General features: G+C 47.7%; 1 protein-coding gene across 2 annotated transcripts in view; it reads right to left on the bottom strand.

Annotated features, from left to right (window-relative positions):
• The window catches only part of vit (vitrin), a 75,751-nt gene that overhangs the window by 13,758 nt on the left and 34,262 nt on the right, over positions 1–27,731 (bottom strand). For both annotated transcript variants that reach the window (XM_070884842.1, XM_070884843.1), the window contains 10 exons: positions 27,575–27,643; positions 26,687–26,755; positions 24,415–24,477; positions 18,211–18,261; positions 17,895–17,960; positions 11,537–11,593; positions 8,732–8,788; positions 4,593–4,740; positions 4,322–4,425; positions 2,912–3,138 (listed from right to left, as the gene is read on the bottom strand). In XM_070884842.1, the coding sequence (XP_070740943.1) occupies positions 2,912–3,138; positions 4,322–4,425; positions 4,593–4,740; positions 8,732–8,788; positions 11,537–11,593; positions 17,895–17,960; positions 18,211–18,261; positions 24,415–24,477; positions 26,687–26,755; positions 27,575–27,643 (911 nt within the window). The remainder of the gene's footprint in view (positions 1–2,911; positions 3,139–4,321; positions 4,426–4,592; positions 4,741–8,731; positions 8,789–11,536; positions 11,594–17,894; positions 17,961–18,210; positions 18,262–24,414; positions 24,478–26,686; positions 26,756–27,574; positions 27,644–27,731) is intronic.

The raw sequence follows: 27,731 nt of genomic DNA, 5'->3' as shown, positions 1-27,731 counted from the left end.
AGAAGGAGGGAGTAGCAACGAGCAAAGAAGGAAGAGACGACTTGTTTTGTAAATGAGCAGCAGTTTTATATGGACAGCTGGCCTCCATGTGTAGATGCATCAGTATACCACAGGGCACTGGATTGAACTGTGATTTCAAGTGTTTCACAAACAGGGGCGGCTCTTCATTGAGCCATTTTAATTAGGTCTCAATCCAGTATTACCTTGAAAGTACACGTGAGGCTTCTTTTTGGCTGACCATATCCACAGATATCATGATGCCTCTATAACAGCGACTAACTTCAAATTACTTAATTGACTGTGGAAGCACTTTTGTGACTTGAGGTTATGAAAGGCGCTATATAAATGCAGGTTCCTGATTTAATTATCCACTGCCCTCTGGTGGTTGATTAACAAGACTGCAGGGTTCAGTTTTCACTGTCTTTAAAAATTTGAGAGATTAAAGCCATTCATGAAAGGTTGTATAAAATGGGCCTGGTTTTAATCATTATATACAGGGAACTGTGAAGATTAATGCTTACCCCCCCCAAAATTTTGAGAGACTTTTTATTGCAGTAAGTTTCTGCCAGCATCACTTGTGCTAGTGTGTGGTGGAATTCTGGGCTCAGTCATGTGCTTGCACCCTGCAGGGAGGGAAGGTTGGAGGTCCCATCACCCTAAGCCAATTGCAAGCCATTGCGTGCAGGTTTGAGTACCCCGTTATAGGAAGGGTATAAAAGCAGTGGAGAAGGTACAGAGTAGCTCAAGTTGAATGGTACCAGGGATCTACAAGGATTATACTGACAAAGAGATTTGAGGTTGTGACCTTTTTCACAGGAGCCGAGAGGGTGAATAGGTGACTCAATAAAGGCCTTCAATATTACGACGGGTTAGAATAAGGTAAATAGTGATGGATTGTTTCCACTGGTCAGTGAGACAGTAACAGAAGGGCTGAAATGTAGTAAGAATGTAAGTACTAGGAGCAGGACTAGGCCTTTCGGCCCCTCGAGCCTGCTCCGCCATTCAATAAGACCACAGCTGATCTTCGACCTCAATTCCACCTTCCCGCACTATTCCTTGCTTCCTTTCTTATCTAAGCATCTAGCAAGCTGTGCCATAAATATACGCAAAGACTAAGCCTCGACAGCCCTCTGGGGTAGAGAAATCCAAAGATTCACCACCCTCTGAGTGAAGAAATTTCTCGTCATCTCTACGGTTGTGCTGCGAGCCAAATTTCGTCTGCAAGCGCTATTTCGAGTCTTGCATGCCGGCCGGTCCACTCCCCAGTAGTACTTAAAAATCATCGGCGCAAGACTTCTCCGAATTTCCCGGTTAAATATCGCCGAAAAAATGGGTGCAAGGTTGGGGAATTTCCAGCGCTCAATGAGCCTCCACAGCCCTCTGGGGTAGAGAATTCCAAAGATTCACCACCCTCTCAGTGAAGAAATTCCTCCTTATCTCAGTCCTAAATGGCCGACCCCTTATTCTGAGACTCTGACCCCTGGTTCAAGACTCCCCAGCCCGGGGAAACATCCTCCCTGCATCTACCCTGTCGAGCCCTGTAAGAATTTTATATGTTTCAACGAGATCACCTCTCATTTTTCTAAACTCTAGAGAATATAGGCTGAGTCTACTCAGTCTCTCATAGGACAATCCCCCCATCCCAGGAATCAGTCTGGTGAACCTTCGTTGCACTCCCTCAATGGCAAGTATATCCTTCCTTGGGTAAGGAGGCCAAAACTGTACACAATACTCCAGCTGCGGTCTCACCAGAGCCCTATATAATTGTAAAATGATCACAAAACAAATTCAAGGGAAGGTTGGGAAAAAATAAATCTTTCCTCAGAGGGAGGTAAGAATGTGGAATTCAACACTGTTCACCGAGTCCATAAACTCTTTTAAAGAAGAGGATTGTGTAGTTGCTTGAAAAAGAAGAATATAAAAAATGGGGTGGGGGAGAGAGCAGGAGAGTGGGATTTGACTTGGTGCCTCATTGGGGAGAAACAAACCGATCCAGATTCGATAGGCCGAATGGCCTGTTTCGGCACTGGAACATTTTATGGGTCGAGAGCAGCGACAGAGCAGTCAACGTGTGGGCCTGGCACTGTAGTCTCACTGATGTAGCTGATGGACATGACCAGCAGCTTTCAACTAACCCCCAGTGTTGTTGGCAATGGGCACCCGGGCAGGCAGGCAGGCAGCAGACGCCATTTAACCCAGGAAAAGCTGGCGTTTGCCCTCTCGGATGGACGTGGAGGATCCCATGGGCACTGTATCGGGGCGAAGCGGGGGGAGTTCTCCCTGGTGTCCTGGGGCCAATGTTTATCGCTCAATCAACATAACAAATGCAGATGATTTGGGTCATTATCACAGTGCTGTTTGTGGGAGGAGCGGCGAGAGATTGTGGCGGAGGAGCAGCGAGAGATTGTGGCGGAGGTGCGGCAAATGAGAATACGGGGCCCAGAAGAGGCGAGGGCCCAGGGGCAGCACGGGCCCAGCCCACACTGCGATGTGTGCGCGCACTCGGTCCGTGCAGCAGAGCAGGTCTCCAGTTGTCCTGGGTAATCCGTGCCACTGGACCAAGACCTCGCTCTGTCATTCCCCGTGTGGTGGCTGGTGTGCAACGGCCACCCCACGTTAAAAATATCCACGCACAGGCATCTTCCACCCTTCAGGATGTAGTTCGGGATCTGGAATATTAGGTCCTTCATTGAAACACCTGTGGAATGCTTGTGGAAGCAAGTCATCCTCGTTCGAGGGACTACCTATGATGATGATGATGACATTATTTACCAATTCTTACAAGAATTTGAAAAGTAGAAAGTGCAGAACACTGTGTGAGGTTACGCATCCCTAAACGGGACGGAGCATGGATCTGAGGTGGAGACCATTCTATTGCGCTTTGGACAGATTACAGAATTGGTGACCTCACCTTGTCCACAAAGTTTCTCTCGACCAGGTTCTGCCTTTCGTCCTGCTCTGCGCCTTCCACTGTGATGAAGAAGATGTTGATGCCGGACTCTCTGGCGAGGCGAGCGGCTTCTTCCACCCTGTCGGTGGGCCAGCCGTCGACCAGGATCACCACCACATTGGGGGCTCCTCCGCGGTTCCCCTGCTCGTTGGAGAAGAAGCTCTCGATGGCGTGATTCAGCGCTCGTCCTGCAAAGAGGGAGAGAGTCCACAGTTGCCAATCGTTTTCCAGACTTGCTTTCCAGGGTGCTGTTTGTGGGGGAATTCTCTGTCTCCATGCGACGTAAATTATTATTGCACTGGGGCCTTGGTTGAGGCAGTATGCTAGACACGAGACTCCCAAAGCAAGCGCTCTAATCGGAACTCCTTCACGGCAAGCGAGCCCCAAATGGGCAGAGGAAATGTTACAGGGACACCCTCAAAGCCTCCCCTGATAAAGTGCAACATCCCCACCGACACCTGGGAGTCCCCGGCCAAAGACCGCCCTAAGTGGAGGAAGTGCATCCAGGAGGGCACTGAGCACCTCGAGTCTCGTCGCCGAGAGCATGCAGAAATCATGCGCAGGCAGCGGAAAGAGCATGCGGCAAATCTGTCCCACCCTCCCTTACCCTCAATGACTGTCTGTCCCACCTGTGACAGGGACTGTGGCTCTCGTATTGGACTGTTCAGCCACCTAAGGACTCATTTTAAGAGTGGAGCAAATTTTCCTCAATTCCGAGGGACTGCTTATGATGATGATTGCTGCAGAACTGTTCTTGTGATGTCTTTGAAACGTCATGTAGACTAACGTATTGTGCATGTATTTTGGAACTCGGTTGGGTACGAAGCGAGAATTGTTATGCTGATAGGCTGAGATGAAGGAGGGTGGGAGGAGGTTCGTGAGGAGCCAAATAGCCTATTCCTGTGCTGTAAATACATCATCATTATTTGGTCTTTGTATGGGAGAAATGAGGGAATTTCCTTAGATCTATTAACGTGCCCTACTCCCTCAGCACCGCACTGGAGTGTCAACCTGGATTTTGTGCTCAAGTCCCTGAAGGGGGACTTGAACCCACAACCTTCTGACTGTGAGAGATAAGCAGTGAAAGAGTTGGCCCTGCCAGTAACTTTGATAATGTCAGTGTCCTGCAAACTAGCTTACATTGCAGACGCCACCCCCCCCCACCCCCGCGGGCCATATTAGGGCAGGTGACCAAAAGCTCGGTCAAAGAGGTGGGTTTTAAGGAGCGTCTTAAAGGAGGGTAGAGAGGCGGAGAGGTTTAGGGAGGGAATTCCAGAGCTTGGGGACAAGGCTGCTCTGGCACATCTCCCTCAAACTCCCCGGCAGCACGTGTCTCCAACAGGTGTAGGGTTGGGGATGTGAGGCACTTACCCACGTTGGAGAGGCCGCCTTTCTGTGCAATCTTTTCGATGGCACTTCTAAGATCGTGGGAGTTTCGGTAAGTCTGTAGGTTGAACTCTGTGCTGGCATTATTCCTAGAATGACAAAAAAGTCAACTTCCTCTCAACATCTAGCAAATAAAGGAGAGAACTTGCAATTATATAGAGGCTTTCACGGGCTCAGGACATCCCAAAGCCCCTTTTCCTCCTCATTTTCTGCTTGCGTTCTTCATTCAGAGAAGGGAGCAACTGACTCTACTCACCCAAACTGAATGATGCCAATCAGCGGGCCTGCCATTCCAATATCAAGGGCTTGAGCGATATTCACCAAGAACTGTTTCTGGATTCCGAATCTGCGCCTTCCGATGCTCCAACTTCCATCTACCAAGAACGCGAGGTCAACCTTGCAGTCTGCAACGGTGAGAAGATTCATCTCTTACTCCAGGATTCCACAGCCGGTTAAAAACTACACAGGAAAAATATCACTACCTTCACAGAGATATAGCAGTTTTTTATTACAGGAAAGATGTGACTGCACTGGAAAGGGTGAAGAGGAGATTTACAAGAATGTTGCCTGGACTGGAGAATTTTGGCCATGAGGAAAGATTGGATAGGCTGGGTCTGTCTTCTTTGGAACAGAGGAGGCTGAGGGGAGACCTGATTGAGATGTATAAAATTATGAGGGGCCTGGATAGAGTGGATAGGAAGGACCTGTTTCCCTTGGCAGAGGTTCAACAACCAGGGGGCATAGATTTAAAGTAATTGGGAGGAGGTTTAGAGGAGATATGAGGGGAAATTTCTTGATCCAGAGGGTGGTGGGGGTCTGGAACTCACTGCCTGAAAGGGTGGTAGAGGCAGAAACCCTCACCACATTTAAAAATTACTTGGATGTGCACTTGAAATGCCGTAACCTACAGGGCTACAGACCCAGATCTGGAAAGTGGGATTAGGCTGGATAGCTCTTTGTCGGCCAGTGCGGACACGATGGGCCGAAATGACCACCTTCCATGTTGTAAATTTCTATGATTCTATGATTATGGCTGCTGATTCCCACCCCTCCCTTCAGCCCCAGCATAAATCGGGAAATGGAGACAGACCACTGTGCATTGTCCCCTGTAAGCTGCGCTTTGCTCTGCTTGGCCTGTTTCTTTTAAGGCCGAGTCCCTTTAAATTTCTGCGCATGCACAGCATTTACAATGTATAAGCCGGTGAGCGGGAACTTTCAGATTACTGCACAGCCGAACACTCATGCACCTTAGAAAAAGAAAAGAAAGACTTGCATTTATATAGCGCCTTTCATAAGAACATAAGAAATAGGAGCAGGAGTGGGCCATACCGTCCCTTGAGCCTGCTCCGCCATTTAATACGATCATGGCTGATCCGATCATGGACTCAGGTCCACTCCCTGCCCGCTCCCCATAACCCCTTATTCCCTTATCGTTTAAGAAACTGTCTCTTTCTGTCTTAAATTTATTCAATGTCCCACAACCTTCTGACTCAGAGGCGAGAGTGTTACCCACTGAGCCACAGCTGACACTTGGGGGATAACATTGCCACTGTGTATATCAGTGATTTACATATTGGTCGAGAGGGGTTGGTGTACAAGTTTGCAGGTGATACTAAAATAAGAGGTAGAATGAATAATTCTGAGGAGCAAAGAAAACTGCAAGAGAATATTGAGGAGACGGTGGAATGGGCAGAAAAGTGGCAGGTGGAATTCAAAGATGCAGAAGAGAGAGAATGATAGATTGGTTACAGTGCGGAAGAAGGCCATTTGGCCCGTCGAGCCCGTGCCGGCTCTTTGCCAGAGCACTTCAGCTAGTCCCGTGCCCTTTCCCCGTAGCCCTGCAAACCTTTTTCCTTCAGGTACATATCCAACTCCCTTTTGAAAGCGGTGATTGAGTCTGCCTCCACCACCCTTTCAGGTAGTGCATTCCAGATCCCAACCACTCGTTTTTCTTACGTCGCCTTTGGTTCTTTTGCCAGTCACCTTAAATCTGTGTCCTCTGGTTCTCGACCCTTCCACCAATGGGAACAGTTTCTCTCCATCTACTCTGTCCAGACGCCTCATGATTTTGAAAACCTCTCAGTCTTCTCTGCTCTAAGGAGAGCAACCCCAGCTTCTCCAGTCTATCCATGTAACTGAAGTCCCTCGGAATGGAATCATGCTCGTAAATCTTTTCTGCACCCTCTCTAAGGCCTTCCTAAAGTGTGGTGCCCAGAATTGGACACAATACTCTAATTGGGGCCAAACCAGTGTTTTATACAAATTCAACATAACTTCCTTGCTTTTGTACTCTATACCTCTATTCATGAAGCCCAGGATCCCGTAAGCTTTTTTAACTGCTTTCTCAACCTGCCCTGCTACCTTCAACGATTTGTGCACATATACCCCAGGTCTCTCTGCTCCTGCACCCTTTAGGATTGTACCCTTTAGTTTAGAGTTCCTCTCCTCATTCTTTCTATCAAAATGTGTCACTTTGTGTTAAATTTCACCTGCCATGCTCCCGCCCATTCCACCAGCCTGTCTATGTCCTCTTGAAGTCTATCACTATCCTGCTCACTGTTCACTATACTTCCAAGTTTTGTGTCATCTGCACATTTTGAAATTGTGCCCTGTACACCCAAGTCTAAGTCATTAATATATATCAATAAAAGCAGTGGTTCTGGTACTGACCCCTGGGGAATCCCACTGTATACCTTCCTTCAGTTCGAAAAACAACTGTTCCCTACTACTTTCAGTTTCCTGTCACTGAGCCAATTCCGTATCCATCTGCCACTGTCCCTTTTATTCCATGGGCTTCAACTTTTCTGGCAAGCCCAATATGTAGCACTTTGTCAAACGCCTTTTGGAAGTCCATGTACACTACGTCAACCGCATTGCCCTCAATAACCCTCTCTGTTACCTCAACATAAAACTCGATCAAGTTGGTTAAACACAATTTGCCTTTAACAAATCCATGCTGGCTCTCCTTAACTAATCCACACTTGTCCAAGCTGTTAATTGTATCCCTGATTGTCGTTTCTAAAAGCTTCCCCACTACCGAGGTTAAACTGACTGGTCTTAACTTTTTTGAACAAGGGTGTAACATTTGCAATTTTCCAGTCCCCTGGCACCACCCCTGTGTCTAAGGAGGATTGGAAGATTACCTCCGCAATTTCTTCCTTCACTTCCCTCAGCATCCCAGGATGCATCCCATCCGGCCCTGGTGACTTATCTACTTTACGTACAGCCAGCCTCTCTAGTACCTCCTCATCATCAATTTGTATCGCATCCAGTATCTCCTCTATTTGTATTTGTTTCAAGAGGGCTGGAATACAAAGGCGAGGAAGTGCTGCTTCAGTTGTACAGAGCCTTGGTCTGTGTTTGGATGTTCGGGTGGAGTTGGATGTGGTCCTTGCGGCTGGGGGGGGTCGGGGGATGTGGAGGGGGCGTGGGGGGGAGGCTGCTGGGGTGGGTGATCTTGTTGAATGGCGGTGCAGGCTCGAAGGGCCGAATGGTCTTCTCCTGCACCTATTTTTTATGTTTCTATGGTCAGACCCCACCTGGCTACTGCCTTCACTTCTAGGCCCCACACCTCAGGAAGGAGAAGTGCTAAAGTGATATTTCCAGAGGATAATTAAAACCAATTAGCAGAATTGCATTCCTAGGATATGCACATTCCACCGTTTTGCTTGTGAATTGATAAGGCCGATTAAAAAAAAATTCCAGTTTAGAGGAAAGTGTGGCCGAGAAAAACTCCAATGCATAGCACATTTCCTGGTTAACCCCATTTCTGTTCATTTCAATGGGATGGCTCTGCCTGGCTTGACAGAGGTGAATAATTATTGAAGGGGTTTAAAGTCCAAATTACCAACGGGGCAACTGGTTGGACTTTACCATTTAGTGCTCCCAACCTAAACCGTCGCACGTGAAATGTCTTCACTCAGAGGGTGGTGAACCTGTGGAATTCTCTACCACAGAAGGCTGTGGAGGCCAAGTCACTGAATATATTTAAGCAGGCGATAGATAGATTTCTAGAAACAAAAGGCATCAAGAGATATGGAGAAAAAGCAGGGGTGTGGTGTTGAGATAGAGGATCAGCCCTGATCATATTGAATGGCGGGTGCAGACTGGAAGGGCCGAATGGCCTACTACTGCTCCTATTTTCTATGTTTCTATGTTAGGTCAGAAGACCATAGACATCAGGAATTCGAGCATGAGACCAATGCACACATCTTGCTCATCGCCCATTAAAATTCAGAGACAGAATGCCGTGCCAAATTTCCGATGTGCCAACGCTGCCACCAGCTGGAGCTCTCGCTTGGGAGATTTCCGCGGGCACCGATAAAATGTAATTTTTCTCTGTTGCGTTGCTATCTGTTGGAGTCAATAATTTTAAGAAACAAAAAGTGTAGATACTTGGATCTCCCCGGGAAATCGGTTCCTCTACGAAATCTTGGTATTTACTGCTGAAACCTGGTTAGGAAGAAAATATAAAATCAGTGTGTTTACCAACAGCAATTCCTCCCCATCCTCTATTCACAGCGTGTCTCATACCTAGGCTTTCCTCACCAGCAAGGTCAAGACACCCAACGTCTCTCTGTGGGTGTCCTTAGGATATACCACCCTTGACTATTCCACGCTCTCCTGGCCGGCCTCCCACCTTGCACCCTCCGTAAACTTCAGCTCATTCAAAACTCGGCTGTCCGTGTCCTAACTCGCACCGAGCCCCGTTCACCCATCACCCCCTGTGCTCGCTCACTGACATTGGCTCCCGGTCTGGCAATGCCTTGAACTTAAAATTCTCACCCTTGTTTTCAAGTCCCTCCATGGTCTCGCCCCTCCCTATCTCTGTAACCTCCTCCAGCCCTACAGCCCTCCAAGATCTCTGCACTCCTCCAATTCTGCCCTCTTGCACCTCCCCGATTTTTATCACCCCACCATCGGCGGCCGTGTCTTCAGCTGCCTGGGCCCCAAGCTCTGGAATTCCCTCCCTAAACCTCTCCGCCTCTCTACCTCCCGCTCCGGCTTTAAGACGCTCCTTAAAACCTACTTCTTTAATAACAACAACTTGTATTTATATAGCGCCTTTAATGTAGTGAAACATCCCAAGGTGCTTCACCGGAGTATTATGAGATAAAAAATTTGACACCGAGCCGTATAAGTAGAAATTAGCGCAGGTGACCAAAAGCTAGGTCAAAGAGGTAGGTTTTAAGGAGCGTCTTGAAGGAGGAAAGAGAGATAGAGCGGTTTGGGCAGTGAGTTCCAGAGCTTGTGACAGAGGCAATAGAAGGCACAGCCTCTGATTGTTGAGCAATTATAATCAGGGATGCTCAAGAGAGCAGAATTAGAGGAGCGTAGACATCCCGGGCGGGCTGGGGTGGGGGGGGGGAGTGGTGGGGGTGTTGTGAGGCTGGGGGAGATTAGAGATAGGGAGGGGCGAAGCCATGGAGGGATTTGAAAACAAGGATGTTAATTTTGAAATCGAGGCTTGCTTAACCGTAAGCCAAGCTTTTGGTCATAGCTCCTAATGTGGCTCGGTGTCAAATTTTATCTCGTAACGCTTCTGAGAAGTGCCTTGGGTCATTTTACGAAGTTAAAGGCGCAATTAGTTGTTGTTGTTGTTGTTGATTTAATGAGGTGAACTTGATTATGAGAAGAGCCTTCCCCTCATGTGACGCAGTGCTCCCACACTGGCTCCACTTCGCTACACACCCGCGCACACATGGTGCCTGTGTGTCACATGTGCCACAGCTCTTTTCTCCACCCTTCATGTGTTGCCCAATTCGCCCCCCCTCCCCCAAACACATTGGACCCAAGTTACCCGCCCCCCCCTTCTAAAAACTTTTTTACGAAGGCCAGGGTGAGCGGCAGAGTTTTTTGCTTTCTGAGAGCAGTGGTGTGATATCATGTAACACTGAATGAGGGATGCAACGTATAATATACAGCAGCACGAACCCCAATGCCACCCTTTGGGGAAAACAATGGAAAGCAGCACCAGTCTGGGAACCAGATGGCCGATAACACCACACATTCTTTGAGTGAATCTTCCTACTGGGACCATGGACGTGGGAACTGCTAGACCAAGGAAGACCAAGATCCATCGAGCTCACTTTCTACCATCCTGGTAGTCGCTTGTGGTAATGGATTGTCGCCTGAAGGTAGCAGGCCAGGTGGATAAGGTGGTTAAGAAGGCATGCCTTTATTAGCCGAGGCATAGAATATAAGAGCAGGGGTGGAGGGGAGGGTCATGCTTGAGCTGTATAAAACATTGGTTAGGCCACAGCTGGAGTACTGCGTGCAGTACTGGTCACCGCATTACAGGAAGGATGTGATTTCACTGGAGAGGGTACAGAGGAGATTTACGAGGATGTTGCCGGGAGTGAAGAATCTTAGCTATGAGGAGAGATTGGATAGGCTGGGTTTGTTTTTATTGTTTTCATGGGGAGACCTCATTGAGGTGTATAAAATTATGAAGGGTCCAGATATAGTGGATAGGAAGGGCCTATTTCCCTTAGCAGAGGGGCAACAACCAGGGGGCATAAATTTAAAGCAATTGGTAGAAGGTTTAGAGGGGATTTGAGAGGGTTGTGGAGGGGGGTCCAGAACTCACTGCCTGAAAGGGTAGTAGAGGCAAAAATGGATGTGCACTTGAAGTGCCAGGGTTACGGACCTAGAGCTGGAAAGTGGGATTCGGCTGGATAGCTCTTTGTCGGCCGGCATGGACACGATGGGCTGAAATGGCCTCCTTCCATGCTGTAAACTTCTATGATTCTATGAATATGTTCTAATGCAGATATTTAAACTGCAGGCTGATTCAATCTCAGTTGTTTTGTAAGTATTTGTATGGTTTGATTTTTGCTGTGGTCTTTCCCTTCTGTTTAATCATCTTTCTTATATGTAAATTTGATTTTAGTTTTTGTCCGTATGCAATTGTTTTGGCAGAGTGATGTTGTTGAGTGGACAGGAGTGCACAGCAGGCAGTCTATGCTAAGTACTAAGGTGAACGGGTACATGTTGGTCTTGAGGGATGCTCTTCCACTCACATCACATGTAGGGGAGCAAGTTTCAATTCATAGGAAACATGCGATGGGAACAGTGTTTGTGCTGTGTGTCTGTAGAAAGTGTTGAGAGACTGACTATAACAGAGGCACACTTGAATCAAACCCACATCTTACACTGTGGTGTAATTCATTGGAATCACATGCTCAAAGTTTAACTCACCCCCTGTGTCGAAGTCAGATGTCCAAAAATTAATCTCGGTTTCATCTGTGTTGTCATCTGGTGGCGAAACACAACCGTGGTGAGTTTCAAATCAAGCCTTTGATGAAAAGACGAGCTGTGATTATTCAGACACCGCGCTCACGCTTCCGCTCTCGGCCAGGACACGGTGCGGTGTCTCCCCACTATTACGCTAATGACCCCACACCTAACGGTTTAAGTCACGCCGCTACCACACCCTGGAGGTTCTGTCCCACGCATGAGGCCGCCTGAATTTCTAGCGTAAAACTATGGAGAATCAGCAGAGTAACCACCTACTGTCAAACAACTGATAGACTAACAGCCACTGTCAATCAATCAATTAATAGACTAACACCCACTGTCAATCGATCAATTAATAGAATAACACCCACTGTCAATCGATCAATTAATAGAATAACGCCCACTGTCAATCGATCAATTAATAGAATAACACCCACTGTCAATCGATCAATTAATAGAATAACGCCCACTGCCAATCGATTAATTAATAGGATAACGCCCACTGTCAGTCGATCAATTAATAGAATAACACCCACAGTCAGTCGATCAATTAATAGAATAACACCCACTGTCAATCGATCAATTAATAGAATAACACCCACTGTCAATCGATCAATTAATAGAATAACACCCACTGTCAGTTGATCAATTAATAGAATAACACCCACTGTCAATCGATCAATTAATAGAATAACACCCACTGTCAGTCGATCAATTAATAGAATAACACCCACTGTCAATCGATCAATTAATAGAATAACGTCCACTGTCAATCGATCAATTAATAGAATAACACCCACTGTCAGTCGATCAATAGAATAACACCCACTGTCAATCGATCAATTAAAAGAATAACACCCACTGTCAATCGATCAATTAATAGAATAACACCCACTGTCAATCGACCAATTAATAGAATAGTACCCACTGTCAATCAATTAAAAGAATAACACCCACTGCCAATCGATTAATTAATAGAATAACACCCAATGTCAATCAATTAATAGAAAAACACCCACTGTCAATCGATCAATAGAGTAACACCCACTGTCAATCGATCAATTAATAGAATAACACCCACTGTCAATCGATCAATTAATAGAATAACACCCACAGTCAATCGATCAATTAATAGAATAACACACACTGTCAGTCGATCAATAGAATAACACCCACTGTCAATCGATCAATTAATAGAATAACACCCACTGTCAATCGATCAATTAATAGAATAACACCCACTGTCAGTCGATCAATAGAATAACACCCACTGTCAATCGATCAATTAATAGAATAACACCCACTGTCAATCGATCAATAGAATAACACCCACTGTCAATCGATCAATAGAATAACACCCACTGTCAATCGATCAATTAATAGAATAACACCCACTGTCAATCGATCAATTAATAGAATAACACCCACTGTCAATCGATCAATTAATAGAATAACACCCACTGTCAATCGATCAATTAATAGAATAACACCCACTGTCAATCGATCAATAGAATAACACCTACTGTCAATCGATCAATTAATAGAATAACACCCACTGTCAATCGATCAATTAATAGAATAACACCCACTGTCAATTGATCAATTAATAGAACACCCACTGTCAATCGATCAATAGACTAACACTCACTGTCAATTGATCAATTAATAGAATAACACCCACTGTCAATCGATCAATTAATAGAATAACACCCACTGTCAATCAATTAATAGAATAACACCCACTGTCAGTCGATCAATAGAATAACACCCACTGTCAATCGATCAATAGAATAACACCCACTGTCAGTCGATCAATAGAATAACACCCATTGTCAGTCGATCAATTAATAGAATAACAACCACTGTCAATCAATTAATAGAATAACACCCACTGTCAATCGATCAATAGAATAACACCCACTGTCAGTCGATCAATAGAATAACAGCCACTGTCAGTCGATCAATAGAATAACACCCACTGTCAGTCGATCAATAGAATAACACCCACTGTCAGTCGATCAATTAATAGAATAACACCCACTGTCAATCGATCAATTAATGGAATAACAACCACTGTCAGTCGATCAATAGAATAACACCCACTGTCAATCGATCAATAGAATAACACCCACTGTCAATCGATCAATTAATAGAATAACACCCACTGTCAATCGATCAATAGAATAACACCCACTGTCAATCGATCAATAGAATAACACCCACTGTCAATCGATCAATTAATAGAATAACACCCACTGTCAATCGATCAATTAATAGAATAACACCCACTGTCAATCGATCAATTAATAGAATAACACCCACTGTCAATCGATCAATTAATAGAATAACACCCACTGTCAATCGATCAATAGAATAACACCTACTGTCAATCGATCAATTAATAGAATAACACCCACTGTCAATCGATCAATTAATAGAATAACACCCACTGTCAATCAATTAATAGAATAACACCCACTGTCAGTCGATCAATAGAATAACACCCACTGTCAATCGATCAATAGAATAACACCCACTGTCAGTCGATCAATAGAATAACACCCATTGTCAGTCGATCAATTAATAGAATAACAACCACTGTCAATCAATTAATAGAATAACACCCACTGTCAATCGATCAATAGAATAACACCCACTGTCAGTCGATCAATAGAATAACAGCCACTGTCAGTCGATCAATAGAATAACACCCACTGTCAGTCGATCAATAGAATAACACCCACTGTCAGTCGATCAATTAATAGAAGAACACCCACTGTCAATCGATCAATTAATAGAACAACACCCACTGTCAATCGATCAATAGAATAATACCCACTGTCAATCGATCAATAGAATAACACCCACTGTCAATCGATCAATTAATAGAATAACACCCACTGTCAATCGATCAATTAATAGAATAATACCCACTGTCAGTCGATCAATAGAATAACACCCACTGTCAGTCGATCAATTAATAGAATAACACCCACTGTCAATCGATCAATTAATAGAATAACACCCACTGTCATTCGATCAATAGAATAACACCCACTGTCAATCGATCAATTAATAGAATAACACCCACTGTCAATCGATCAATAGAATAACACCCACAGTCAATCGATCAATAGAATAACACCCACTGTCAATCGATCAATTAATAGAATAACACCCACTGTCAATCGATCAATTAATAGAATAACACCCACTGTCAGTCGATCAAAAGAATAACACCCACTGTCAATCGATCAATTAATAGAATAACACCCACTGTCAATCAATCAATAGAATAACACCCACTGTCAATCGATCAATTAATAGAATAACACCCACTGTCAATCGATCAATTAATAGAATAACACCCACTATCAATCGATCAATTAATAGAATAACACCCACTGTCAATCGATCAATAGAATAACACCCACTGTCAATCGATCAATTAATAGAATAACACCCACTGTCAATCGATCAATTAATAGAATAACACCCACTGTCAATCGATCAATTAATAGAATAACACCCACTGTCAGTCGATTAATAGAATAACACCCACTGTCAGTCGATCAATAGAATAACACCCACTGTCAGTCGATCAATAGAATAACACCCACTGTCAATCGATCAATTAATAGAATAACACCCACTGTCAATCGATCAATTAATAGAATAACACCCACTGTCTGTCGATCAATAGAATAACACCCACTGTCAATCGATCAATTAATAGAATAACACCCACTGTCAATCGATCAATAGAATAACACCCATTGTCAATCGATCAATTAATAGAAGAACACCCACTGTCAATCGATCAATTAATAGAACAACACCCACTGTCAATCGATCAATAGAATAACACCCACTGTCAATCGATCAATAGAATAACACCCACTGTCAATCAATCAATAGAATAACACCCACTGTCAATCGATCAATTAATAGAATAACACCCACTGTCAATCGATCAATTAATAGAATAACACCCACTGTCAGTCGATCAATAGAATAACACCCACTGTCAATCGATCAATTAATAGAATAACACCCACTGTCAATCGATCAATAGAATAACACCCATTGTCAATCGATCAATTGATAGAAGAACACCCACTGTCAATCAATCAATTAATAGAATAACACCCACTACCAATCGATTAATAGAATAACACCCACTGTCAATCAATTAATAGAATAACACCCACTGTCAATCAATTAATGGAAAATCGATCAATTAATAGAATAACACTCACTGTCAATCAATCAATTAATAGATTAACACCCACTGCCAATCGATTAATAGAATAACACCCACTGTCAATCAATTAATAGAATAACACCTACTGTCAATCAATTAATAGAATAACACCCACTGTTAATCGATCAATTAATAGAATAACACCCACTGTCAATCAATCAATCAATGGAATAACATCCAATGTCAGTCAATTAATAGAAGAACACTCACTGCCAATCAATCGATCAATTAATAGAATAACACCCACTGTCAATCGATCAATCAATTAATCGAATAACACCCACTATCAATCAATCAATGGAATAACACCCACTGCCAAACAATCAATAGAATAAGACCCACTGCCAATCAACCAATTAGATTAACACTCACTGCCAATCAATCAATCAATGGAATAACACCCACTGCCAAACAATCAATCAATAGAATAACACTGTTTCAATTAATCAATCAATAGAATCACCATCGGAGCAGGCTGGGAAGCGGAAGGAGCAGCACGTGCTGGAGCAGGAGAGCAATGGCTGTGAAGAGTGACATCATCAAGGTCCAAATCGGTGATTGGAGCGTGGGCAGGTACTGCAGGAGCGGCGTGATCGGGGCCCAGGACAGGCTAGAGTTTGGGGCCCAGAAGAGGCGAGGGCCCAGGTGCAGCGCGGGCCTAGCCCACATTGCGATATGTGTGCGCACTAGGTCCGTGCAGCAGAGCTGGTCTCCAGTCGTCTTGGTTATTACTTGCTACTGGACCAAGACCGAGCTCTGTCAAACCCGTGTGATGGCTGGCGTGCAACGGCCACCCCACATTAAAAAAAATCCACATACAGGCATCTTCCACCCTTCAAGATTTAGTTCGGGACCTAGAATTTTAGGTCCATCATTGAAACACCTGTGAACTTTTTGACGTGGAAGCAAGTCATCCTCGATTCGAGGGACTGCCTATGATGATCATGAGAATAACACCCACTGTCAATCAATCAATAGGATAACGCCTACTGCTAATCAATCGATAGGATAACACCAACAGTCAATCAATAGATGGAATAATGCCTCCTAGTCGATGAAGAGCTAAGGAGCCACACAGACCCGATGGGCTGAAAGACCTCTTCCAGCTCTAGAATTTCTCTGATTGTTTTCGGTCCCCACCACAATCTCCGTTCCCTAGCCACTGACTCCATCCCTCTCCCCAACTCCTGTCTGAGGCTGAACCAGACTGTTCGCAACCTTGGTGTCATAGTTGACCCTGAAATGAGCTTTCGACCACATATCTGCAGCCTAACCAAGACCATCTATTTCCACCTCCGTAACATCGCCTGTCTCGGCCCTTGTCTCAGCTCATCCGCTGCTGAAGCCCTCATCCATGCTTTGTTACCTGTAGACTTGACTATTCCAACACACTTCTGGCTGGCACATTCTACCCTACGTAAACTAGAGGTGATCCAAAATTGTCTGCCCATGTCCTAACTCGCACCAAGTCCCGCTCACCCATCACCCCCGAGCTCGCTGACCTACATTGGCTCCCGGTTAAGAAACGCCTCGATTTCAAAATTCTCATCCTTATTTTCAAATCCCTCCATGGCTTCGCCCCACCCTATCTCTGTAAGCTTCTCCAACCCCCCCCACCCCCCACCCCCACAAGATGTCTGCGCTCCTCTAATGCTTCCCTCTTGAGCATCCCTGATTATAATCGCTTGACCATTGGTGGCCGTGCCTTCTATTGCCGAGGCCCCAAGCTCCCTGCCTAAACCTCTCCGCCTCTCTACCCTCCTTCAAGATGGTCCTTAAAACCTAACTCTTTGACCAAGCTTTTGGTCACCTGCGCTAATTTCTACTTATGCGGCTCGGTGTCAAATTTTTATCTCCGAATACTCCTGTGAAGCGCCCTGGGCCATTTCACCACGTTTTAAAGACACTATATAAATGGAAATTGTTATTGTTGATTCATTGGCATACAGAGGAACTCTCATATTGCTACTTCTTTAGAAATGTAAAAGCTGGAGAGAGGCATCACTCAATTACCTTGCGATCTGTTAAATGTAACATTGGAATAGTTTTACGTACTTTGTGCCTTGAACGATTCTGGGCCGGATCCCAATGGTCTGCTCCCTGGTATCCCAACTCTTTGACCTTCGATAAAATATTGGAGACGTTTATTTATTGACGTAATTTTCAATAACTGCATATGCCCATACTGAACGTTGTCGGGTAAAGTTTCCCAATCCCAGTTTCCAACACAGCCTTATCATTCGCTGCGCATCACGAGGTCCCATGGGGAGTGCGTCTGCTATCTCCCCACACGCACACTCAACGACCGAGGCTTCCTGATGCGAAATTGGGCCAATGCACAAATCAATGACTGAAACATAGTGCCACTTACCACGGTCTAAAGAGCCAAGCTTCCATAAATCCCGATCCTGGACTCTGTGACCTGCCAAATTAAATGCAACATAGGAACAGTTACACGAAGAATGGCCGAGCTCCACTAGTTCCTCTTCTGCCTTCTATACATCGATAATGGAGTTGTTGACTAATCACAGCAATCATAGAAGTTTACAGCATGGAAGGAGACCATTTTGGCCCATCGTGTCCGTGCCAACCAACAAAGAGGCTATCCAGCCTAATCCCTCTTTCCAGCTCTGGGTCCGTAGCCCTGTAGGTTACGGCACTTCAAGTGCACATCCAAATACTTTTTAAATGTGGTGAGGGTTTCTGCCTCTACCACCCTTTCAGGCAGTGAGTTCCAGACCCCCACCACCCTCTAAGTAAAGAAATTTCCCCTCAAATCACTCTAAACCTTCTACCAATTACTTTAAACCAATCTCTATCATTGAATCTACAACAAACCCAGACACGAGGTGAGGAAAAGCCCCAGCGGTGGAGAGCTTTAAGAACCAGAGGTCCAAATTCACCTGTTCCTCCCGAGCATGCTGCATTTACAACATGACATGCCTCAAATTACATAGAATTACATAGTATTGACAGCACAGAAACAGGCCATTCGGCCCAATTGGGCAATGCCACTGTTTAATGCTCCACACTCCAATGGTGACCTTAATCAATGCCTCCTCTCACCTTTCTACATCTCACCCGATCAGCATATCCTTCTATTCCTTTCCCCTCATGTGTTTATCCAGCTTCCCCTTAAATGCCTCGACACTATTCGCCTCAACCACTCCCTGTGACAGCGAGTTCCATATTCTCACCACAGTCTGGGTAAAGAAGTTTCTCCTGAATTTCCAATTGGATTTATTAGTGACCATATTCATATTTATGGACCCTAGTTTTGGACTCACCCACAAGTGGAAACATCTTCTCTCTGTCTCATTAAATTCATCATATACTGTATCCCAGAATGTTATTTTCTGAAAAAATTGCCTTAATTTACAGTTAAATGACTGACTACTAACTGCTTCGATAACTTCTAGCCTCATTTGCAATCCTCACATTTTCATGGAAGGGACGATACCGTGATGCTCAGCTCCCACCCGCAGGGCATGTGAGCCAGAGGTCAGGCTACAAGACGAACGCCAGTTCTCTGAGCCAATGCTCCCTGGGTGTACAGATCCCCGGTGAATTGTCGCCGGTGAGTTTGGTGCCATATTAATAATTAGGCCGGAACAGTGACCAACATGCCAACAGTCTTGACTGATCGCAGAAGGCCACCATGGTTCAACCATTGAAGCACTCCAATGGTGACCTTAATCAATGACTTCAATGTCACCTCCTTGCTTTTGCATTCAATCCCTTTGTCGTGTCACCCTCTGAGTCAGAAGGTTGTGGGTTCAAGTCCCACTCCAGAGACTGGTACACCAAATCCAGGCCGACACTCCAGTGCAGTGCTGAGGGAGCGCGGCACTGTTGGAGGTGCCGTCTTTCGGATGAGACGTTAAACCGAGGCCCCGTCTACCCCCTCGGATAGATGTAAAACATCCCATCCCACTATTTTGAAGAAATGCATGGGGAGTTATCCCCGGTGTCCTGGCCAATATTTATCCCTTAACTAACATCACTAAAACAGATGATCTGGTCAATAGTGATTGCTGTTTGTGGGTTTCTGTTTGCGCTCCCTCAGTTGGCCTGGATTCTGTGCTCAGGTCTCTGGAGTGGGGTTGAACCTTCTGACTCAGAGCCGAGAGTGCTGCCCACTGAGCCATGGCTTTCCTCTGACTCAGAAGGACATTGCTGGGTGCATGGGGGGTTCATGGTATTGGGTCTCCCACTTAGTGCCTGGGGCAGTACATTGTCCCAAGAGAAACCAGTCACATTGAAGTTACCGGGCCGTGACCCTGGGTTCATGACCTTTACTGCCCAATAAGGCAATCAGTGCCCTTGATGTGCAAGGCTGGCTACATGGGCTGCACACAGTGGCCCCCTCATTAAACAACCAGTTGGAGTGCAGACTAACAATCTCGCTCGCGGAGTAACAGAGTCTAGCCGAAGAAAGAGCAAATGCCACTTGTTGCCATGGAGTTGCTATGCTGTTTGGAAGATCTCAGGAGAAGAACAGGTCTGAGCTGTCCATTATCTGGACTCCCAACCCCGTCAGAACAGGGCAACTTGGTCTTGTTTGTATTAAAAGGGAAATGAACTCCATGAAAAAAAGAATTTGGGAAATTGGGGGGGGAAGGGGCAAATTTTGAAGTAGCGCTTCCAACGCCCGCCTGAGCATTGCCGCTAATGGGTGGGTGGGTGGGTGGGAGGAGGGGGGGGGGGGGGGTTGGGTGAGGAAGAGGCCATCCCGGTGGTGAGGGAAGAGAGATACCATCCCAGTGGTGGGGGGGAGGGAGAGACCATCCCGGTGATGGGGGTAGAGGAAGAGACCATCCAAGTGTTGGTGGTGGAGGAAGAGACAATCCCAGTGGTGGGGGGGGGAGGTTCGAGACCATTCCCATGATGAGGGGAAGGGAGAGGTCATCCTGGTGGTGGTGGGGGGAGGGGGGGGGGTGGCGGGAACAGGAAGAGGCCATCCCGGTGGGGTGGGAGGGGGGAGGAAGAGGCCATCCCGGTGGTGGGGGGAAAGGGAGAGGCCATTCCCATGGTGGGGGAAGGAAGAGGCCATCCCGGTGGGTGGGGGGTGGTGCAGGAAGAGGCCATCCCAGTGGTGGGGTGTTGGGCGGGGTGGAAGGAAGAGGCCATTCTGGTGGTGGTGATGGTGATGGGGGCTGGTGGGCAGGATGAGAACATCCTGGGGCCATGGTGAGGGTGGGGCCTCGAACAGAGTGGCAACGGGCTGAAGCTCTTTGGGATGGGCCAGGGCAAGCGCGCCTCCTCCTGAGCCCCACCAACACATAAAACCGACAAGCTACCTGCCTCGTTTTGCAGCAGTACGCGCTCCGCTCATTTGTACCTGAAGATTTGAAATCAGGGCCCCTTGACCAGCGTGAGACCCCGGTTCCCACAGTGAGGCAGCCTCCCGCCCATTCCCAATAGCTTCCTCATCAATACGTGGTCCGGACAGGGGTGGAGCAAAACCCTTCAATCATTCACACAACAGTTCGCTGCAGTAAACAGGGGTGTGGAATGTTGGGTCCTTCTGACTGGTTGTATGATGCAGCACGACATTTTGAAACCACACGCCCGTTCCACATCTGCCTGATGCTCCTTATTGTTCGGTTTTGTTCAAATCCCTCCATGGCCTCGCCCCTCCCGATCTCTGTAATCTCCAGCCCTACAACCTCCAAGATCTCGGCATTCCTCCAATTCTGGCCTCTGGCCTTTAATCGCTCCGCCATTGGTGGCCGTGCCTTCAGCTGCCTCGGCTCTAAGCTCTGGAATTCCCTCCCTAAATGGACATAAGTACATAAGAAATAGGAGCAGGAGTCGGCCATTTGGCCCCCCCGCACCTGCTCCGCCATTCAATAAGATCATGGCTGATCCGATCTTGGGCTCAGCTCCACTTCCCTGCCCGCTCCCCATAACCCTTGACTCCCTTATCATTCAAAAATCTGTCTCTCTCCACATTAACTGTATTCAATGACCCAGCCTTCACATCTCTCTAGGGTAGAGAATTCCAAAGATTCATGACCCTCTGAGAGAAGAAATTCTTCCTCATTTCCGTTTTAAATGGGCGACCCCTTATTCTGAAACTCTGCCCCCTAGTTCTAGATTTCCCCACGAGGGGAAACATCCTCTCAGCATCTACCCCGTCAAGCCCCCTCAGAAATTTATACGTTTCAATAAGATCACCTCTCAGTCTTCTAAACTCCAGTGAGTATAGGCCCAACCTTTCTTCATAAGACAACTCCTTCATCTCAGGAATCAACCTAGTGATCCTTCTCTGAACTGCCTCCAATGCAAGTATATCCTTCCTGAAATAAGGAGACCAAAACACTGTACACAGTACTCCAGGTGTGGTCTCACCAATACCCTGTACAGTTGTAGCAGGACTTCTCTGCTTTTATACTCCATCCCCCTTGCAATAAAGGCCTTCCTTATTACTTGCTGTACCTGCATACTAACATTTTGTGTTTCATGCACAAGGACCCCCAGACCCCTCTGTTCCGCAGCATTTTGTAATCTCTCCCCATTTAAATAATAATTTGCTTTTTTATTTTTCTTACCAAAGTGGATAACCTCACACTTTCCCACATTATACTCCATCTGCCAAATTTTTGCCCACTCACTTAACCTGTCTCTATCCCTTTGTAGATTCTTTGCGTTTTCCTCACAATTTGCTTTCCCACCCATCTTTGTATCATCAACAAACTTGGTTACATTACACTCAGTCCCTTCATCAAAGTCATTAATGTAGATTGTAAATAGTTGAGGCCCCAGCACCGATCCCTGCGGCACCCCACTAGTTACCGTTTGCCAACCGGAAAATGACCCATTTATCCCGACTCTCTGTTTTCTGTTAGTTAGCCAATCTTCTATCCATGCTAATATATTACCCCCAATCCCGTGAGCTCTTCTGCAGTAACCTTTTATGTGGCACCTTATCGAATGCCTTCTGGAAATCCAAATACACCACATCCACTGGTTCCCCCTTATCCACCCTGCTCGTTACATCCTCAAAGAACTCCAGCAAATTTGTCAAACATGAATTTCCCTTTCATAAAACCGTGCTGACTCTGCTTGACTGCATTATGATTTTCTAAATGTCCTGTTATTACTTCCTTAATGATGGACTCCAGCATTTTCCCAATGACAGATGTTAGGCTAACTGGTCTATAGTTTCCTGCTTTCTGTCTGCCTCCTTTTTTAAATAGGGGCGTTACATTTGCGGTTTTCCAGTCGCTGGGAATGCCCCAGAATCCAGGGAATTTTGCCTGGCTTCCACCACTTGCCCCGCCCAGACCACCGTGGTGGCAGTGTGGCTCTCATCACCAAATCATACCTTGGTCTGTCCTCCGACTCCTCCGGAATTTCCCCCCCCTTTGAACATTTCGCCCTATTCCACCCCTCTTACTTCTCATTTAAAATTCTCGTGCTCTACAGTCAACCCAAATACCATAAAGTACTACTTTCCTCCCTCAGTCTCTGCACCGAACGACTTCTCATCCTCGGTGATTTCAACCTCCATCTCTCTTCTCTGAGTTCACTAGCCTCCCGTCCTCCCTGTAAACTCCTCAACCCACATTCACAGCCAGCCCCTTGACCTTGCCATCTCTCGTGGCCTCACTACTCCCATCGTGTCGATCGCAGATAAGGCCATCTTTGACCACTTCCTCGTATCGCTCTCCACCCACATCCCCCTTCCACACCCCTCACCCCCCCCTTCCACACCCCTCACCCCCCCCCCCCCACCACCCCCCTCCCAACCCTACCTCCATCTGTGTCCACCCCTGGAAAAAACTCTCTCCCGACTCTCTTACAACCGTACTTATCAACTCCCAACTGTCCAGCCTTTGGCCTACCATTCATCGTTACATTTCTGCAGCTACCGATCTGATCAATCACACCCTCACCACCACCTTTGATGCCCTAGTCCCTGTTAAAACCATTACTCTCTCTCACCCTGGCCGTTCCCCCGGTACAGCCCTCACTCCCTTACGTCCAAGGGGTGCAGACTTGGACAGATATGGCGGACAACTGGTTTACCATTCACCGCCAGATCTGGCTGGGCCACATAAAGTATTCTCGGGTCCTGCTCTCGTCTGCCAAAATCGCTCACTCTTCCAGAGTCATTCTGGATTGCAAAGATAAACCCCCACTTCTATTCTCCACTGCTAACTGTCTTTTTAAACCCCTCTCCCCAGTCTCCACCCTCACCTCCGACAATAAGTGTGAGGAGCTCATGGATTTCTTTGTCTCTAAGATTGAGACCATCCGTTCGGCCGCCTCTGCCCCTTCCCTTCCTTCCCCGAGCCCACCAGGCCACACATCTTTCTCCAGCTTCTCTCCGATCTCCCCTCAAGACCTTTCCGAGCTCATCCTGTCCATGAGACACACTTCCTGCTCCCTTGACCCTATTCCCACCAAACTGCTGATCACCCAACTTTCCTTTTCTGACTCCCATGTTAGCCGACATTGTTAACGGTTCTCTCTCCTCAGTTACTGTCCCTCTCTCCTTCAAATCTGCCGTCATCACCCCTCTCCCCCTAATAAGCATGTCCAGAAAAAAAAATAGCAACATATTTACCGCTTTCACCAAGGCCGAGGGCCCACTTCTCGTAATCCGATAACGCAGGCTTGGCGCTGTAACCTAGAGAGCACAAACTCACGGTAAATGTGTCTACGATTGGCAGCCAACACACCGCCCAGATCTACAACCCGTGGAATATTGCGGCACGAGGGTAAATGACGTGGCCCATTCGGTGCCCGTCTCTGCCAAGGACCCTGGGTCTGACGCGAATCGGTGATGCCAAACCAGGCCAGACTAGCACGCCGGCCCCAGAGGTGAAAGGTCAGCGGCTAACCCACGGCGACAAGCCCTCCGCCTGCACCCCCAATCTCAGCCCACACCACGACCCCCGAACCACACACACCCCGACCCCCAAACCCCACACATCCCACCCCTCCGAACGCCAAACACCCCTCACTCCCCACACTCCACACCCCGAACCCCAAACCCCACGAACCCCAAACACCCCACACCCCGAACCCCACAAACCCTGAACCCAGAACCTCACCCCCCGAACCCCACACCCCCCCAAACCCCACACTGTCCAAACCCCAACCCCAAACCCGACACACCCGGAACCCAGAACCCCAACCCCCCGAACCCCACACACCCTGAACCCAGAACCTCACCCCCCCCCGAACCCCACACCCCCCCAAACCCCACACTGTCCAAACCCCAACCCCAAACCCGACACACCCTGAACCCAGAACCCCAACCCCCCGAACCCCACACACCCTGAACCCAGAACCTCACCCCCCAAACCCCACACTCTCCAAACCCCAACCCCAAACCCCCCAACCCCTCACCCCCCCAAACCCCACACTCTCCAAACCCTAACCCCAAACCCCACACACCCTGAACCCAGAACCCCCCAACCCCTCATCCCCCAAACCCCAGACTCTCCAAACCCCAACCCCAAACCCCACACACCCAGAACCCCCCGAACCCCTCACCCCCCAAACCCCACACTCCCAAAACCCCAACCCCAAACCCCACAAACCCTGAACCCAGAACCTTAACTCCCCCAAACCCCACACCCCACAAACCCCACACTCTCCAAACCCCAACCCCAAACCCCACACACCCTGAACCCAGAAACCCACACCCCCCGAACCCCACCCCCAAACCCCACAGAAAATGAACCCCACACACCCCGAACCCCACACACCCCAAACCCCACACACCCCACACTTCGATCCAACACACCCTGATCCCACATCCGCCACCCCACACCCCCGAACCTCGCACACCCCAAACACGCCCGAACCCCACAGAACCGAACCCCACACACCCCGAATCCCACACACCCCAAATCCCACACACTCCCTGAACCCCACACCCCCCGAACCCCACACCCATCGAACCCCACACACCCGAACCCCACTCCCGAACCTCACACACCCCAACCCCCCCGAACCCCACCCCCAAACCCCGCACCCCACCACTGAACCCCACACACCCGAACCCCACCACTGAACCCCACATACCCCGAACCCCACACACACACTGCACCCCACCACTGAACCCCACATACCCCGAACCCCACACACCCCAAACCCCACACCCCCGAACCCAATACCCCCGAACCCCACCTCCCCGACCCCCGCTATAAAAAAACCACCTTTCTTCCACATGTGTTCATTTATTATAATGGGACCAGGCATGAGGGTCTTCAGTTATGTGGGTATACCGGAGAAGCTGGGATTGTTCTCCTTGGTGCAGAGATGATTGAGGAGATTTAATAGATGTGTTCAAAGTCATGAATGGTTTTGATTAAATAAATATGGAGAAAGTGTTTGCACTGACAGGAGGGTCGGTAACCAGGCACAGATTTAAGGCAAAAGGACCAGAGGCAGAAATGAGGAGAAATTATTTTATGCAGCGAGTTGTTGTGATCGGGAACGCGCTGCCTGAAAGGGCGGTGGGAGCAGATTCAATAGTAACTTTCACAAGGGAATTGGATAAACACTGGAAAAGGAACAATTTACAGGGCTGTGGGGAAAGAGCGGGGTGGGGGAGTGGGACTAATTGGAGAGCTCTTTCAGAGAGCCGGAACAGGCACAATGGGCTGAACAGCCTCCTCCTGCGCTATGACAGTCTATGATCTCGGGCTGAACTTCGGGGAGGAATTCAGTGGTTCTGTGCTGTATCTCAGGCAGAAAACTGCTGGAACCAATGGGAATTCCAGCCCCTCTTGCTCTTCCTCTGATCGTGTGTAGGAGGGGCGGGAGTCGGTTTCCATCAGGCAGTAAATTCACTGCTTCATCCCGTGTCTGTGTAAATCTCTGACCTGGGCTGTCGTACATCTCCACTTCAGTCCAGGCATACCCCGGGTCTGTCTCCAGCTCCCCGTTACCGGCTGCAGATACAAAACACGGCACATTATAAGCTCCATTATCAACGGAGCCAGGTTAACAATTAGGAAGCATTGCAGAGGGCCCCCTCAGTAACCCAACAACAACCTCAGCCGCACCATCCCTGCAGCCCCACCCACTGAACCCCACACCTTCCCCCCCCCACCCCCACACCTCAACCCACTTGCGCACACACCCCTATTCCCAAGCACCCCGCACCACAACCCCCGCACACCCCACCTCCCCCACCACCACCAACCCCACACCCCAACCCACCCACCCCCGCACTCAGCCACCAACCCCAGCACCCTTCCCCCCCCACCCCCCTGCACCCCCCCCCACCAAACCCCGCATCCCCCACCTACCCCCACTCGCCCCCACCCACCCCCGCACACTGTTGTAACGTGGGAAACGCGGCAGCCAATTTACGCACAGCAAGCTCCCACAAACAGCAATGTGACAATGACCGGATAATTTTTTTTTTTTTGTTGTTGCGTTGATTGAGGGATAAATATTGGCCGGGGCACCGGGGATAACTCCCCTGCCTTTCTTCGAAATCATGCCGTGGGATCTTTTACGTCTCATCTGAAAGGCGGCACCTCCGACAGTGCAGCACTCCCTCAGCACTGCACTGGGAGTGTCGGCCTGGATTATTTTTGTGCTCATGTCGTGTAGTCACTGTTGTGAAGTCAGATGAGACAGGATTGGGCGTGACTGATAGTGGAATGGCCTGTCTCGGTTCACTAAGTAACGGCCTTTCGCGTGAGGCAACAGTGGGAGTCTGCGGCCATGGAACAGAGAACATGTGCCAATGGGTCACTTACCCCTCTGCCTGGTTCGAGGAACCAGCCAATCAGATCTCGGCCGCGCCAACTGTGCCTGTTTGGTGTAACCTGGAGATGAAAGTCGGGAGAGCATCAGTGAGCAGATCGAGACCACCCCCCCCCCCCCAGGCTCCCCTCTAACTACTCATCATCATAG

Source organism: Pristiophorus japonicus, chromosome 7 (assembly GCF_044704955.1).
Source record: "Pristiophorus japonicus isolate sPriJap1 chromosome 7, sPriJap1.hap1, whole genome shotgun sequence".
In the NCBI taxonomy this organism is placed as follows: Eukaryota; Metazoa; Chordata; class Chondrichthyes; family Pristiophoridae; genus Pristiophorus; species Pristiophorus japonicus.
This window is presented reverse-complemented; position numbering and strand designations above follow the sequence as displayed.